Consider the following 17,931-nt stretch of genomic DNA (forward strand, 5'->3'; position numbering starts at 1 on the left):
TCAGGTTTCTTCAATCAAGGCACATTGCTGGATACCTGTTATACTCCATTGGAGCAGTTAGGTTTAATGTGCAGGGTGGAACTGTAGACATTTGCAATAGAATGACCGTGTTGCTGGATGATGGGAATGTTTGGAGGTAATTGTAACATCATAGATTCTGATGGCATTTAAGCACATTCAGTATATGAAATGAAGTGATGGGTGGCCCCTGTAAGTATTTATATTTTACATCTTATAGACAAGCATTTTGTGATCAAATAGGTCAAGTCACTGTTGCTGCATCTTACTGTTGTTTAAATATGGGTTTTGCTTTCAAGAATAAAAATCCCTGCTTACCAAGGCAACGAGGTGGCTCTGACCATCCACTGGAACCACAAATCAAGTTCTTTTGTCCATAAAGTTCATAACCTTCAATACAAGAGTAAGTCACCCGTTGATTTTCTTCATATCTTCTACGATTAGGAGAATATCTTCCATTTGCTATTGCTGGCGGTGCATCACATCCAAGCGCTGCAAAGTAAATCATTAAATTAGAATTGGATATTATCAAATTATTTTCATGTAGAAAACTGCTGCAACATTATGATTTATCAAATTGTAACATTTCCCTCTTTGTCACTCTGTTCACATCCGTTTATTATCCCACTTTCTGCCAGATCACGAGCTGCCCACAAGTGTGTGTGTTCTCACCTACGACATCCATTTCATCCACACAGCATCATATTCGAAAACTATTGTACTTTTCAGCTCATGAACGGTGCTGGGGAGGAGATCAGCAACATCACAGTTCAGGCAGACAGGGCCATTGTACTTATGACAGCTTGAATGTTATTGGCTCTGAGGTTCTTTGGGACATTCAGGACCATAAAAAGGAACTATATAGATAAAATCACTCTTCCTCCTCCAACTGTCTTGGTCAAAAATACCAAATGCTTCAACTTGTTAAAACAGACACTCTTAATTTATGTTGCGTATGCCACGAGGTAAAAGCAGGGAAGATACCACTGATACCAGAGGGAGCAATTGATTTGATATCTGAAGGAGATCTACGGTTTGGACAGGTGTACTCAGCTAAACTGACCATTAAGTTGTGGCTTCATTGAATGAGTGCCCCATTGTGGCAAGAGTGGAAATATTTTCTAGGAGTAAGTGTTTATAGACAGAACATGTTGTTTGATCCAAAAAAGAAAAGCTGTTGTTTTCATAAGTCATGAATGGATCAACAGGTCAATGGTCTTGAATTCCCTCGAGAAGCTGGTGTTGGGTCATGGTCTTGAACTGCTCTAGTCCAGGTAATGAAAGCACAACCACTAAGTTTGAGAGGTGCTGATGAACAAGCTTTGGTGAATTACTGCAGTGCGTTTTGGAGATGGTGCACATTATAGAAAAACTGCACCATTGATGGAGGGAGTGAATGTTTCGGCTGATGAAATTACCATAGCAATGCCTTGCTGTTGAGATGATTGACATCCAACAACCACAATCACCTTTGCTCATGCGAGAATTGTTTAAACAATTAAAGAATTGTTTGAAGGCTTGTTTAAAGGCAGAGGGAGTCATTTTCATATTGCCTCTGGAATTTAGCTCTTTGGTCCACATTAGGATCAAGTTTGTGAAGAAGTCTGGTCTGTGCTAAACTCAAACTGATCTTCCATAAGTACGTTGTTGTTAAGTGCCATGAGATAGCACTTTCAACCAAAATTTGTTGGTGATTGAGAATATTCTGATTTGGATGCTGTTATATTTGATTGAATCAGTCCTGCTTTTTGTTGGATAAAGTTAATAGATGCACAGGGGAGCCTGTTAAATGGCATAGTTACTGTGAATGGGAAGTTCTGAAAAGTTGTTTCCTTGCAAATGCTTCACATTGTTTCTTCATCAGGCAAACTGATCCAATTTCAGTCAGTGAAAACAACCACCACAGCAGAATTGATGCCATCCATGTCTGAACTACATTTTAAATTTCCTGCACATTGTGGTGCATGTGTGCATGGAAACACATTGTTTCCTATTGCGCAATTTGTGCTATTTTGTTAAGCTTATTTGATTTTTGCACATAAACCTTAATAATTACTCACACAGCACAGCACCACAGGAAAGTAGTGTGTTTTGTAATGGCTGTTAAAAGGTGACTGTAGTTTTAAGACTGCCACCTTATTGCTTGCAGTGTCATGTAATCGAGTGCTCTCCAGGTTGTAGAGACTATCTGTAGGGACCTAATGAAGCAGTTTAGGGAGGCCATTGGAATAAACATTTATGTTGTTCTACAGCTCCTGAGTCTGAGATTCTGCTCAGTTCCTCAGACACAGTTACACAAAGAACACAGATGCTGCGAACAACAGATATCTATCCCTATATATCGAATGACTACAGTAAAGTTCCAGCAACATTTCAATAAACTTATCAAACTGAAATGAAGGTTGAAAGATTAGAAGCTGCTTCAGTGTATATGCAAATAATATACAACAAATGTCGGAGTAGAAAGTAGCTGAATAGTATAAAAATGGGACTGTTTTCTGGTTATTGCATTCATTCTCTGTGTTGTCAGGAGCTATCCAACCATGTGAAGGCCTGGAGCGTCACAATTGTTCAAAGTTGACAACTGAGTTGTGTTTGGCTTTTGTGGGATGTACAAACAGATTTGACAAGAGTCCACTCAGGGATGAGCAGAAGCCCAAAAGCATGTAAGCACAATTGAAAACAGACATTCCTGATATGCGGGATTGTATTATCGCATGTCACCTTGTCTCTTAAAATAATATTGTCGATCAAATACATAAAATCAGATATTGTGAACCAAAACTTATTGAATAAAACTCTCAGATTGACTATGAACAGTATCATAATTAGTGAAATAACTACACTTTGCTGTAACTGTTACTGCAAGTAAATGTTGGTAATTTTGCAAATTGCCACATTTCTATTATCATATTCATTTGAATCTTGGAATAATACAGGCAAGTTACCAATACAGGCTGGGAAAGATCGTTCGACAAGCCATTCTCCATCCTGGCACCTGATGTTTTGAGTTCCTTGCAATCTAAACCCATATTTGCATTTAATACTCAGTGTATCTCCATGGCTGTATGAATATTTTCTGGGCAGTAAACTGTTGTCAATTTCTGGACGATGACATGGACCTGTCGAAACAGTGATTGATTTAATTCTCATTAGGCAGGTTTACAAAAACATCCTTGGTTTTGATGATGATCAAGTTCCCATTTAACTTTTATGCAAACCCCAGTGACCATTAGCTGGAAAATGAAAGCTCCAAATGCAGCGGCCAGGCTCTGCTCTACAACAGGACCTTCCTAGTGCAAATGAGGTGTGGGGCTCTATGGATTCTGTCCAGGAAAATGCTGACCAGACTTTGACAGCTGGCTTAGCTTGGCTTACAGACCTGTCAATGTATTTGGACTGTTTCTGACATGTTGGAAAACTTCCATAAACCACTAAAAATGTATAAAACAAGCATACTTAATTTCAATACAGAGAAAATATGCAGAAATTATGAACATTGAACAACATTCAAATATGTTCAAACAATTTTAAACGGATTTTTAAAATACCAAGGCATTTAGATAAATACGATCAAGGAAACCTTTTTACCATCTCCATCAGCTGATGAATCAGTACTTCTCTTTGTTGAAGAACACTTGGAAGGAACAGTGAATGTGCCAAGGGCACAGAAAGTACTCTGGCTGGGGCCCCTCAATGTCCATCACCAAGAGCGACTAGGCAGGAACACCACAGTCTGACCTGGCCAAGTGCTGAAGGACATAGCTGCCAGAGTGTGCTTGCACCAGGCAGCAAGTCCACTAATACCAAGTGACCACTGTGCAGTCCTTGTGGAGATAAGATCCCATCTTCACACCAAGGGCATCCTCCATTGCATTGTGTGGCATGACATACGTGCTAAATGGCATAAACTAAGAATGGATCTGCCAGCTTAAAACAGGGCATTGATGAAATACTGTGGACCATCATCCGTTGCAGAGAAATACACGACCACAATCGCTAACTGCTATATCCCTCACTCTATTATTACAATCAAGCCAGGAGATCAGCCCTGGTTCACTTTGGAGTGCAGACGGGCTTGTGGGACCAGCACCAGGCACACCAAAATATACTGAGGTGCCAGCCTTGTGAATCTGTCACAGTAAAGGACATGCATACTAAGCAGTAAACACTGCAGAAAATAGACAGAGCCATGTGATCTCTCAACCAAATGACCAGATCAAATTTCTGCAAATCTGTCACATCTGGTCATGAATGGTGATGGACAATTAAATAGCCAACAAGAGAAGGTGGCTCCAAGTTTATTTCTTTCTTCAACGAGGGCGGGACCCAGCACGTGAGTGCCAAAGTAAAGGCTGAATCATTCTGAACCATGTTCTGCCAAAAGTGCAGAACTGATGATCCATCTTGGTTTCCTCCTGAGATTCCCACCATGACAGAGCCAGTCTCCAGCCAAATTAATGCACTCTATGTGATGTCAAAAAGTAGATAAGAGTACAGGATGCATCACAGGTTATTGCAACAGACAAAATCCCACCTGTATTATTGAAGACCTACACTCTAGAGCTAGGTGTACCTTCAGCTAAGTTGTTCCAGTACAGTTACAACATTGGCACGTCTCAAAAAATGTGAGAAATTTTCCAGGTGCATCCTCATCACAATTCCAATTCAGCTAATTACCAGCCAATCAGTCTGCTGTTTATCATCAATAAAGTAATAGAACCTGTCTTTGACAGTGCTTCCATGTGAAACTTACTTTAGGTTTCGTCAATGTCACGGCTTCACTTCTGCAGCACGCTGCCTATGGCAGCAGGAGAGATGTACCTGACCCCTTAATTAATTCTCATTTTGAGTTTTGATAATCATTAAAAGCCATTACTATTTCCGTGAAAGAGCAATAGTTATTATTCAAACCAATGTGGTGGAAAATCTTGGCAGAAACAAATCTTGGGTGGTATACCAGTACTGACATCGTTTAGGCAGGATGAATGGCTGAGACAAAGAGCTGAGGTGAACATATTTCTTGCACTAAGTTCACCTTCTTTAATAATTGGCATTGATGCACAGGCAGTTCAGTGCTGCATTCATGAAATTTTTCCTTTGCAATTTCTAAGGCACAGTATGGATGAACTTCTCAGACAATTATTGATTGTGGTAATAACTAATTGAACAATTTGAAAGAAACTAATGCCCAGACTATAAATTTAAGAACAATTTTCTAGACTTTTTTATTCCCCACATATATACATTGAAGAGATTTTTTGTATTATGAGGGTTATTCTAAGATGTGAGTGTCCTTTTAAATTGTCAATTATTCCCACACTTTGAAGAACACTATCAGTTTTACGCCAGTGGCCTGACTAAGATTGTATTCAGTAAGATATCAAATGTTTATTTATATCTGATACAAAATTAATTAATTTTATTTTAACTTATGGTTTCCCATAGACTAGTAAAATAGAGGACACATACCAGGGCATTTTGGAGGGGGATTCCATCCAGTTGCTGTACACACAGAAAAGTGTCGCGATCCATCATGATTGCAATCATAGGCTATCTTCTCTCCAACTCGTTTCGGCGATTGATACCAGTAAATATGTGCATCAATGTTTGGTCTGTAACATCTGATTTCTGAGAATAGTCATGTGACATTATCAAATGTTATTATTGCCATTGTTCATGGCATCACACGTGGTACAAGTCTAATAATTGAATGATCCCCCCCCCCCCATTGTCACAATCAGTACTTCCATTCACTGGATAAGATTGTACTTGAAGACTTAAAAATATCTCAGTCTTTTCCTATAAATGCTCCAAAAATCCCATATGATTAGAATACAGAGAAAATAAAAACAAACTAACCCACTCATAAGCATAAGTTTGATAATACAGTAATTATTATTCTTGCCTGGGAGATTTTATGCAGTAAATTGAAAAAAAAATATGGTTACTTTCCCATGGTCTGTAATGTGTACTAGTTTCTTTTTCTTATCCATTCTCTTATCCATTTTCTCCATCTCCATTTGCCATTTGCTATTTTCTTCTCTCTCTGCCATTTTCTTCCTTTGTTCTTTCCTATTAGCCGGGTGAGGGAGAATGCTGGAATGGGATATGACAGGGAAAGTGACGCCAGTGTTCAGGGAGGGAGTTGTAGGAAGCCATGGCTCTCCATGGATTCAGATTTTGTACCAGGTAACCACTCCCCCAATGTATACCAGAGGGAATGTCGAGGATGAGGAACTTGTTTAAGTTTAATCGGCAAACTGCCAGCACTAAAGCCTCCAAATCAGCTGCCCACTTAACAGAAAGGTGGAAAATTAAGCAAGGCATGGATTGAAATGGATCTGAAGGAAAGGCAGTCAAAATTAGAAGGGTAGATTTAAACAGCAGAGAAAGATAAAAAGCACAGCAAACAAAAGTTGCTGGATCATTATAAACTCAAGGACATCTGTCATTGCACAATCAGTGGCCTGCACTGTAGACCATCCACATGGCACTTGACAATGTTGAAAACATTTTGCCCAAAACACAAGTTGAGTTTTGGTACTGAGAGGGAAATGAGATGCAACTTCCAATACTAAATTATGTTCACTATTACAATGTTAATTTCAATTAAAGAAACTTATTAATGTGTTTATTTCCAGTGTCTCTACATCCAGTGGTGTTGATAAAGCATCTTTAATTCAATAAAATGCTCCGAGAAGCACTATCACAATTTGACACTGAGTCATACAGTTGATAAAGGGACAATTTTGATCAGAGCTCTGTGTCAAGAATAATCTTCAGGAGTAATGAGAAGAGTTGGAAAGGTTTAAGGAGGGTATTGCCTCGGTATGACTGCTAGAGATGGAGCATTTGAAAACTAGTAATGTGCAGGTTAAATGGTAACCTGTGTGTGAAGGCATAAGATGTATGTAAGATTCTCAGTGAATATTTTGCATCCTCCTGCACAAAAGTGGGGAATAACAGCACGGTAGCGTAGTGGTTAGCGAGACACTATTACAGCACCAGCGATCGGGGTTCAATTCCCGTCGCTGTCTGTAAGGAGTTTGTACGTTCTCCCGTATCTGCATGGGTTTCCTCCAGGTGCTCCGGTTTCCTCCCACATTCCAAAGATGTACGGATAGGCTAATTTGGGTTTAAAATGTGCGGCGGACTCGTTGGGCTGGAAGGGCCTGTTACCACGCTGTAAATAAAATTTTTAAAAAATATCAAGGTACTCGTCTGAATCCTGAATGCCCTACTCTTTTGAGGAGGGAGTTCAGGATTCAGACAGAGCAATGCAGAATGGATGGAAGTATATTTCCAAGTAAGGGTATTGTAAAATATGTCTGAGAATCTGCACATGGTTGTGTTCATATGCACATGCAGTCTTTGTTCTTCCTAATGGTAGAGGTCATGGACTTCCATGGAAGTGCAGTCAGAGTCCACTGGGTGAGTAACTCAAGATAGCAGAAGGCTGGCTTCTGGGTTGTAGGAATCTCAGGAGAATGCCGAGTTGGGCCATCTAAATGGCACTTCTGTTTGAACATAATTGCAAATGCAACCGTATATAATAAAGCAATTCAGGAAAGGAGTGCAATCATCAATGAACATTCTCACTTCTGACATTATGTTGGAAGGAAGGGCATTAACAAAGCAGCTGAAGATAGATGGCCCAAATTGCTCCCTTGCAGTAATGTCCTGATGAACCTCCAACAACCACGAGCATTTCTTTTTGTGCAAATCATGGTACAAACTTAGTTGACTCTTGAGTATTATTTTCAGACAAAAGATTAAAACATCCTGAGAGAAGATGAGATTATTATTTATCTAGCCAGCTGGATAAATCCAAGCCAAGATAAATAAATGCCAATTGATGTACATGGTACAGGGTGGACCATGCTCAAAAGAACCTGTTGTTACCATCCTTACATTAAAATAACCCTCTTCAGCCTATTGCATCAAGCAATATTTCATAATAATGTTTTAGAGCAAATGATGGAAGATTTTTTAATTAACCCAATGTAATATGCCGATAAATTTATTTAATAATGCAGTGTATTTTATGGAATGTGGGTAATCCAAATGACCTGTGTTCATTTCCATTCATTAGCCATCTATTAATAAACAAAAGTCAATTACCTACACAGCTTGGATTTGGCATCAACCCTTGTGCTTCACACTGAACTGTACTTGGTCCTGAAGGTCTGTAATTTTCATTACAAGTATAGTTCACTGTTTCCTGATAGGCAAATGTCCATTTGCTGGTTAGAAATTGACCATTTTCTATTGATGTTCTTGAACATGTTATTGCTGAAAAAGAACAGTGTTAGGTTTTGAACTGGTGATTGGAAGTAGTAACTGAACATTTGTTTTGTTTTTATCACCTTGATTAAAGAAGATTACAATTGCTCTAATGGATGCTTGTTACATCAATGGGAACCAAATGTAAAATAATTGATCGTAATGACTTTAGGTTACCAATGCCATCAGTTAAAAGATATTCTGATAGAACACATTGGAAGTAAGTGAGACTTTGTGCAAAATGAGTGATAGGAAACCAGCAATCTATTTCACACTGTTTTAGATTTTTAGTTCCTTGGAAGTCAGCAGTTTATTTAATAATGTGACAATAATTACTCTGATTCAATCCAATAGTCATAGTAACATTTCCTTATTGGCCAACCAAAGTCAAAGGGTTTGATGTGGCTGTTATTCCCTTGCCTGATCAATGGCTATCAGAAAATTACATTGACAAATTTAGTTTTTACTTCATAGGAAACTTTTATGAGGAAAACAATCGTAAATGTTTAAACCGAAATATGTTGCATTGGCAGTCACATGACAGGAGTCAGCACACATACACATTGAAAACACACTGGGTGATGAAACCTGCATCAGTCAGACTCCCAGGAAGTGAGGCAAGTACTCCAAAATTAGATTCTCCAGCATGACGTTGACGGGAAGATTTGGCCCATGTCACTAACTCTGGATGATTTCTCAGAATACAGCTCATTAGGCTAGACCCCTGACTATGTTGGATATCCAGTGGAGGGGAAGGTCCACCGAGGACCATCAATCCCATGTATTGTGCAGCAGAAATTGCCTTGTGAAGCACAGGCGGACTTCTACAATGACTGATAGAATTTCACCCTGTGATTATTTCAACTCATCTCCTCCTCACTGACCATCAACACAGGAGCATCTCAAGTAGCCCTCTGCTGTACTCTCTATACACACATGACCGTGTGGCTAAGCACAGCTCCAATGCCATATAGAAATTTGCCGATGACACCGTTGTTGTTGGATGAATCACAGGTGGTGATGAGTCAGTGTACAGGAGCGAGATAGGACACCTGATTGAGTGGTCCCTCAATGACAACCTCTCCCTCAATGTCAGTAAAACTAAAGAACTGATTGTTGACTTCAGGAAAGGGAAGGATGGTGAACATGTGCCAGTCTACATTGGTGGATTGGCGATGGAGAGGGTCAACAACTTTAAATTCCTGGGCATAAAACATATCAGATGACCTGTCCTGGGACTAGCACATAGATGCAATCACAAGGAAAGTGTGCCAGCATCCTTACTTTCTTAGGAAGCTAAGAAAGTTCAGCACGTCTCCAAACGCTCTAACAAACTTCTATGGATGTACTGTTGAAAGTATCCTGACTGTTTGCATCATGGTCTGGTATGGCAATTCAAACATAAGAAGCCGCAGAGAGTAGTGGACTCAGCCCAATACATCATGAGCACAACTCTCCCTACCATTGAATGTATCTACATGAGGCACTGCCTCAAGAAGGCAAAATCTATCATCAAACATCCCCACCATCCGGGCCATGCCATCTTCTTGCAGCTACTATCGGGCAGGAGGTACAGAAGCCTGAAGTCCCACACCACCAGGTTCAAGAACAGCTACTTCCCTTCAACCATTCGGTTTTGGAATCAACCTGCACAACCCTAATCAATACCTCAGTATAGCAACACTATGACCACTATGCACTGCAATGGACTTTGTTTTTTCTTGTTCAAATTGTGTTCTTTCTTGTATTAGTTTGTATAATTTATGTTTATGTTTTTCTTGTGAATGTTGTGTCTCTAATGCTATGTGCCTATGATGCTGCTGCATGTAAGTTTTTCATTGCACCTATGCAAACATGTACCTGTGCATATAACAATAAACTCGACTTTGACTTTGAGCTTGAACTCTACTTTGGGGCATTTCAAATTTTAGCCTCCCACCTGATGTAACAGAAATGTATATCAGGAATACATGGTGGTTGCTTGCAGTGTCCAGCTTTGTTCCTCTGTACATGACAGGAAACATGGGGCATGAGACAGTTCCTCAGATGAGGTTGTGTTCTTAAAATTTCCAGCGCCAGCTAATTTTCAACTAACCTATTTGCTATGTCTGAGATCTTTGCAGTTTCTTCCACCATGAAAGCTGATGCAAAGTATTGCTTTAAATTCCCTGCCATTTCCTTGTTTCCCATTTTAATTCTCTAGTCTCTCTCCAGAAGTCTCACACTTTTATATTTCTATTGAAGCTCTTGCTGTTTGTTTTGATATTTCTTGCTGGTTTGCTTTCAAAATCTATTTTCTCTTTCAAGTCTCTCATTTCTCGTTTCTGAAAAATTCCCAGTCTTCTGGTCTACCACTAGCTTTTGCCACTTCATGCTCTTGCCACTCATCCGTGCTCTCTCACTCCTCCCTCATCCTCCTATTTCCCTCTGCATGCACACACTCTCTCACTAGCACCCATTCGCTTGCTCCTCGCTCTCATTTTGCCACAAACAAACTCACTCCCTTTCTGCCCTTCACTTACCCCCAGCTCTCCCATTCTCTCTAATCCCAAAGTACCCACTTTTCTCGAGACTCTCACTGCCTTCCATGTGCTTCCATTCTTCTACATTTGTCTCTGCTTTCACAGCTCCTTGTTCTGACTCCTCCCTATCCCACACTTCCCTTCCTCCTCCACATTCCTGCTTTGCTAATACTGCTCCCACTACCCTTTCCCACTCTCCAAGTTCTCTCCCATCTTACCCTTAGCTTTCTTTCTCCTGCATTGAGACCACACTCCAATCACTGCCCTCTGTCACCCAAGTCCAGTTTCAGCAGTGGTGCCTTTCAAAGCCTTTGGCCTTGCACGGGCTTCCACCAAGCTTTCATAGAACATAGAACATTACAGCACAGTACAGGCCCTTGGCCCACAATGTTGTGCTGGCATTTTAACCTGCTCTAAGATCTATCTAACCCTTCCCTCCCACATAGCCCCCCATTTCTCTATTATTCATGTGTGTCTCTAAGAGTCTCTTAAATGTCCCTAATGTATCTGCCCCCACAACCTCTGCTGGTAGTGCGTTCCACGCACCCACCACTCTCTGTGTAAAAAACTTAACCTTGACGTCCCCCTTATACCTTCCTCCAATTACCTTAAAATTATGTCCCCTATTCTTGCAAAAAGAAACCTCCATGGATCTCCAGCTGCCAGCTCAATGCCACCTGTCATTGGCAAACTGGTGCTGCCTAGTGCACATAAGTAGTTGGTGGATATGGATGGTCCAGATAGCTGTGGTCAAGAGAGCAAGCGATACCACTCTCTCTTCTGACTTGCCAAAAAATTGTTTGTCACCCAATTTGGGTTGCAATTCAACTTATATTTTAAGAACCATATCCCTGAGAAATTTCTCCCCTGCATGGCCAACTTTCACTCTCAAGATACAAATGGAAGGTTATAAATTTCTGCTCATGGCCATAACTTATTGCTCTTTGTTAAGGCAACACTGGCATTAAATGTAAGGATGCCACTTTGTTTAAGTTGCATCATAAAGCTCTGTGGGATTGAGGACAGGATGGTGAAGGACTAGGATCAGTACTGCATCCAGATGGAGATTAAGAATTAAGTTTTCTTTCAGTCTTTGTACAGTTCGGGGCAATGGGTCATATGTAGCCTACAGTCCAAGAAAGGAGGTCTTCTGTCAAATATAATAATTGAAATAAGCATGCAAGGAAAGAAACTAATCTGCTTACGTGAACAAAATGGTGGTGGACTCCATCCGAATTGGGTGCATGTGGTCGATATACCAGAAGGTTTGAAATTACGATTGCACGTGTAGTGTAGTTGTTCAAGATATCTGAAAACCTCACCCATGGTCATCACAATCCCATTACGTATATCTGGTTTCATACATTGTAATTCTAAAAATAAAAATATTTAAACTATTTTGTTCTTGTTTTCATTGCAATTTCTTAAAAATATTATAACCAAAATAATAACTGTATATCAAAGGAGGGAGTAGGTCTGTCAATGCTGAATGTATCAATTTTACCCATATAACATACTTGTATTTCAAAAATATAATGGATTTGAGATAATTTTAATACATGAGTTCTATAAAGTTGAAAAAAGTGTAAAATATAAAAATCTCTCTGATCAGTCTATTCACAAAGAAAGGCAAAGAACTAAAACTTGATCACATTTTGTTTTTAGGCATATTCAATGTCAAGCAGGCACACAGATGACCAACTATGAGGTGCAAGACTCATCAAAATTTGGCCTTGGGTTTTTGGATGAGCTATTGGAAGCATTTCTCATGATTTCAGTGTTCACTTGCCCATAATCAGGGTTTCATTTCTGTCTGGTATGTCACGGGATGAGGAGCTGTTGGGAAATGAAAGAGCTTATGGTAGGAGGATCTGGCAAAGTAGGGTTTCCATATTTCCTCCGAAAGTCATTGAGAAGAACTATAAGTCTTGAGTAATAAGAAATAGAGGAAACAAAGAAATGGCAGAACAATTAAACATTTACTTTGTTTCTGTCTTCACAGAGGGGGGCATAAATAACCTGCCAGATATGTCAGGGAACAAAGGTTCTAGAGGCAGGGAGGAACTGAAGGAAAGCACTATTTGCAAAGAAATAGTGTTGGGTGATGAATGGGACTAAGGACTGACAAATCCCTAGAGCCTGATAACCTATGTTCCAGAGTTCTAAAGAAAGTGGTGTTGCAAATAGTAGAAAATGCTACCTTCTGTTAAAAATGATGCAATGAAAGAAGAATTAAAAACTTTTAATTGCATTGGACAAAACCACCATGGGTTTATGGAAAAGAATTCCTGTTAAATCTGCTGAGTTTTTTGAGGGTGTAATTAGTAGAATAGATAACGTAAAGCCAGAAGATGTGGTGTATTTGGAGTTTCAGACGGCTTTAGATAAGGTTCCACAAAAGAAGTTACTGTGCAAAATTAAAGCACATGGAATTGGGGCAATGTACTGCATGGATTGTCAATTGGTTGACGGACAGGAAACAGACCGCAGGAATAAATGGGTCTTTTTTTCAAGTGCCAAGCACTGATGAGTGGGGTGTTGTGGAGATTGGTGTTATTCACGATATATGTCAATGATTTGGATGATGGAACTAAATGCAACAGCTCTAAGTTGTGCAGGTGACACAAAGTTGAGGAGAAATGGAGCTGCGAGGAGTGCACAAGGTGTCTTCAATGTGATTTAGATAAATTGAGATTGTAGGCAAGTGCACGGCAGATGCAGTTAAATGCTGATAAGTTTGTGGTTATCGCTCTAAAAACAGAAAAATGGATTATCTGAAAGGTAATAAACTGGGAAAAACACAGATACAATGAGAACTGGATGTCCTTCTATACCAGTCAATGTGAGCAAATGTTCAGGTGCAGCTTGTAGTTAGGAAATCAAATAGAGACATAAGAGACTGCAGATGCTGGAATCTGGACCAAAAAAAAATCGCTGGAGGAACTCACTGGGTCAGGCAGTATCTGTGGAGGTAAAGGGATGGTCAACGTTTTTGGTCAAGACCCTGCATCAGGACTGAGAGTGTAGAGGGGAGATAGCCAGTATAAAGAGGTAAGGGGGATACATGAGGCAGGAGCAGGCAGACAATATGGTATGTCTGCTTTCATTGTAAGAGAATTTGAGTGTAGAAACAAGAATGTCTTGCTACAGCTGCAGAGGCCTTGATGAGACCCATCTGCAGTATTGCATGTAGTTTTGTCTCCTGGTCTGTGGAAGAAGGTCATTCCTTGGGGAGAGTGTGGGGTTGGTAAAACAAAAATTGACTATGCTAACTCCTGGGATGGGAGGACCGATAATGAGGAGAGTATAGGTCAGTCAGGCCTATATTCTCTCGGTGGTAGAAGAATGAGAGGGGATCTCATAGAAACCCATCAAATTCTAACAGAACATGAAAGACAAACTACGGCTTATGGCTGGAGAGTCCATAACTCTGGTTCATGCCTCTGGATATGAGGAAAACTATTCAGTACTGAGTTCAGGAGAAATTTTTTCACCTGGAGGGTGTTGAACCTGTGGAATTCTTTGGCAGAATTCAGTGTTCAGCAATTCATCATGGATACTTAAGGATGAGGTGGATATATTTTCTTAATGCTAAATAGATCAAGGGATACAGGGAGAAGGCAAGTACAGGGGACTGAAATGGATAATCAGCCATAATCATGTTGAATGGTAGGGCAGGCCGTAGGGTTGAATGGCCTGCTCTTATTTTCTTTGTTTCTATCCTAAAGAGGTGCTGGTTGTTAGGTTAATTGGCCACTGCAAATAGCCCTTCTGTAGGTGGGTAGGAGCGAAATTGGTGGGGGGGGCATGTGCAAGGGAATAGATTACAGGGAAATTAGTACAGAAATGAGATTGATGGGATCGATCTGAAAACTGGCATAGATTTGTTGGGCTGAATGGAGTCTAAAGTTGTAAGGAAATATCAAATATCAAATATCGTGATGGAGAAGGGTCAAATGCAGGCTGGCAGTTACCCTTAGAATGATTTGCAGATTTACCAAAGTACCACTGCCTTCACAGGAAAGTGTTTTAGTCTTAAAAACAATCATTTTTAGTGGCAGCTCCTGTCAACAAATCTTGAATAAAGCCGGCCTCCAAGTCTGACCTCAAAAAAAAAACAATCTGCTGGAGGAACTCAGCAGGTCAGGCAGCATCTGTGGAGGGAAATGGACCGTTGACGTTTTGAGTCAAGACCCTTCATCTGAACTGAAAGAGTAGAGGGGAGACAGCCAATATAAAGAGGTGAGGGGAAGGAGTGGAGCAAGAGCTGGCAAGTGGTAAGTTGATCCAGGTGAGGAGGGGTGATAGGCTGATGGAGGAGGGAAGAGTGGAAATAGTGACAGAGGCTGGGAGGTGATAGGTGGAGACAACAAAGGTCTGCAAATGATGGAATCTGATTGGAAAGGAAGATGGAAAATGGAACTAAATAAGGGAGGTTGGGTGGGCAGATGGGAACAGTAAGGGGAGGGGACCCAATGGGAGGAGTACCTAATGAGTGCAACAGCTCTGAAAAATTAGGCTCCTTATTTACATACATAAGGTAGTTTCAGACAGGTATCGGACGAAACCGGGCAACCACTTTTACTAGTTTCACTGTGCTTATAACCCTGCTAAAGATCAGCTGCAGGATATTACTCCCTCAGTTCTGTACTTGTTGTACAGTTTTCACATTTCAAATGGGCGCAATGAAGTCCAATTTCAACCCCAAAGAGTTCTGTCGCAATACTAAACTTAGTACTTGTAGATTTTGAAATTGAAATCCAATTCTGTTCTTGTATATGATCCGTTTTAGGTCTGGACTATTAAGTGCATTAACTTGACAAAGCTTTACCAATGCTCCCATGTCCTTTTACCACCATGGTCACAAAAATGTGGTGAGAATTGGATTTTGACAAGTTTAATAAAATATGAAAAGTATATCAAAAAGATCCAAGTGACTTTTCAGCACAATTGCACTTTGAACATCGATACTTTGTAGGATTATTCAACAAAAAAGATCAAGATGAGTGTAGTTTAAACTGCAAAGGTGGTATTGATGAAATATTATCTCTGTTGTTTGGAATGAACAATATTCTGGTCTTCCTGTGCAGTTAGAATTTCCTTGTACAAAGCTTTTCAAAGCAATTAAGAAAATTCAACCTTATCTTCCTCCTCAACCAATTCAGTTCATGCTCCTCAGACATAAGACACTTCAGTTACGTCAAGCGAATGTCTGCTGCAAAATGACTTGGGAAATTCTGTGAAATGCTAATTCCACTTTTAATAGGCCCTATGCTAAATCTGGCAAAAAGCTGCATTTTGTTGATTGGGCTATCTCTGTATTAAATTTGTTGAATAAATTACCAAGATTTGTTGCTGCATTGGGGGGGGGGGGGGGGGGGGTGGGGGTGATGGAGGAATGTTAAGCATAGAAAGGTTTAAGCTCCTCAACTCTGTATAGGCACAATAGAGTGACACAGAATTTCTTGCTAGTGGCAAGCTGCCTGCATTTGCTGATGACCTCTCAGTCCTAACTTAGCTTTCGCAGATCCACCATTGACAACATGCTGCTCAAAGTCATCCCAATTCTAAATGCTGCATCTCTCGGTTCTTTTATAATGGAGAAAATCTATTGATCTTAGTTTTGAATTAACTCAACCACTGAGCCTCCAGGGTGCTCTAGGATAGAGAATTTCAAAGATTTGCCATCTTTTTAGTGAAGAGATTCCTCCTCATCTCAGCGCAAACTGACAACCCCTTATTCTGAGACTGTGACCCTGGTTCTAGATTCCTCAGTCGGGGAAACTCTCCCCTGTATGAGCCAGTCAAGCCCAGTAAAATTTTTGAAAAATTTAATGAGACCTCCTTTCAGTCTTCAAAACTGTAGAGAATACAGGCCAAGTCTACTCAATTTCTCTTCATACCTGACGTCCCTGGAACCAATCTTGTAAATCTTCACTGCATTTTGATGGGGCCAGTAAGCTTGGAACTTCCATGCTTGTGTGGGAGTCTTAAACGTGATGATGCATTTGTGGAGAAATATATTTCCAAGCAGGACTTCCGGCAGCTTCCCACAAGAAGTAGCCAGTCATATGCTGATCTGGGCAGATCATGATTTGATAACTGGTCTCTTCTAAATTAGGTTTCCTCATACGAAAAGCTCACTGTGATTCATCAGCATCCAATGCTAACTTTGGCCTCTCTACCTATGTGTTGCAGTGTCAATTGGATAGATTGATTTCCAGGATGAAGGATTTTTTGTGAGAAAAAATTGATCTACTCTTGCTGGAGCTTGGAAGAATATGAGTGGATTATTCTGAAAGGAATTTTTGGGGAGATGATGAGAGGTTGTTTTCTCTGGCCGGATTATTGAGAGGTTAGGGGTAAAAAGATCTGCATTTAGGACTGAGGTAAATGAGATTCTAATATTCAGGCGCAGTGCATCATCAAAACTCTCTACCCTGTTGAGAATCAAGAGTTATAGACAGGAAAGTGGACATTGTAGAAGATCGTCAATGATCTCATGGAATGGTGGAGCAAACTTGAGGAGAAATATGAATTTATCCTGTTTACATTTCTGAGGCTCTTTTGCTTTTTGTGAATTTCAAATAAGAAGGCTTTGTGAAATTTTGTCTGGATATGGACACTGAATCTTACCTTTGCATTTTGGTACTGGATTACTCCATGTTGCGTTTTCTAAGCAATAAATTTCTTTAGCACCTTGAATTTGCAGGTCAGGAGAATTACACTCAAATGTCAGGAGGGAGCCATAAGGATAATCTTGGTCAAGGTCATATACATCTGGCCCTATGATCCTTCCATTTTCTGGTGCTTTCACTGGAGGACAGGTCTTTACTGTAAAACATACGTAATATCGCAATTATTTCCGCATCAAATGCAAAATATTGCAAGCCACTGTGCACACAGATTGCCTTTTTCATCTGCGATGCTGAACTGCCAGCTTATTACTGTCCAACAAGTCTTATGTGATTTAACAGCAAATCTTTTAGGAGAAGCATAATTTACACTTTTGACTCCAATTCAACAACATGGGCAAATGGATCTATCCATCTGAAATAAAGATCAGGTGGGCTCCACTGTTAGGTGGATAATGTAGTCTACCACA

At 40.2% G+C, this 17,931-nt stretch overlaps 1 protein-coding gene across 2 annotated transcripts in view; it reads right to left on the reverse strand.

The window, feature by feature from the left end:
• The window catches only part of LOC127568425 (complement factor H-like), a 61,733-nt gene that overhangs the window by 32,554 nt on the left and 11,248 nt on the right, over positions 1–17,931 (reverse strand). For both annotated transcript variants that reach the window (XM_052012135.1, XM_052012136.1), the window contains exons 5-10: positions 17,463–17,660; positions 12,032–12,199; positions 8,143–8,313; positions 5,491–5,649; positions 2,967–3,140; positions 337–510 (exon numbers count right to left, since the gene is read on the reverse strand). In XM_052012135.1, coding sequence (XP_051868095.1) covers positions 337–510; positions 2,967–3,140; positions 5,491–5,649; positions 8,143–8,313; positions 12,032–12,199; positions 17,463–17,660 — 1,044 coding nt within the window. The remainder of the gene's footprint in view (positions 1–336; positions 511–2,966; positions 3,141–5,490; positions 5,650–8,142; positions 8,314–12,031; positions 12,200–17,462; positions 17,661–17,931) is intronic.

This window comes from Pristis pectinata, chromosome 3, assembly GCF_009764475.1.
Source record: "Pristis pectinata isolate sPriPec2 chromosome 3, sPriPec2.1.pri, whole genome shotgun sequence".
Classification (NCBI taxonomy): Eukaryota; Metazoa; Chordata; class Chondrichthyes; order Rhinopristiformes; family Pristidae; genus Pristis; species Pristis pectinata.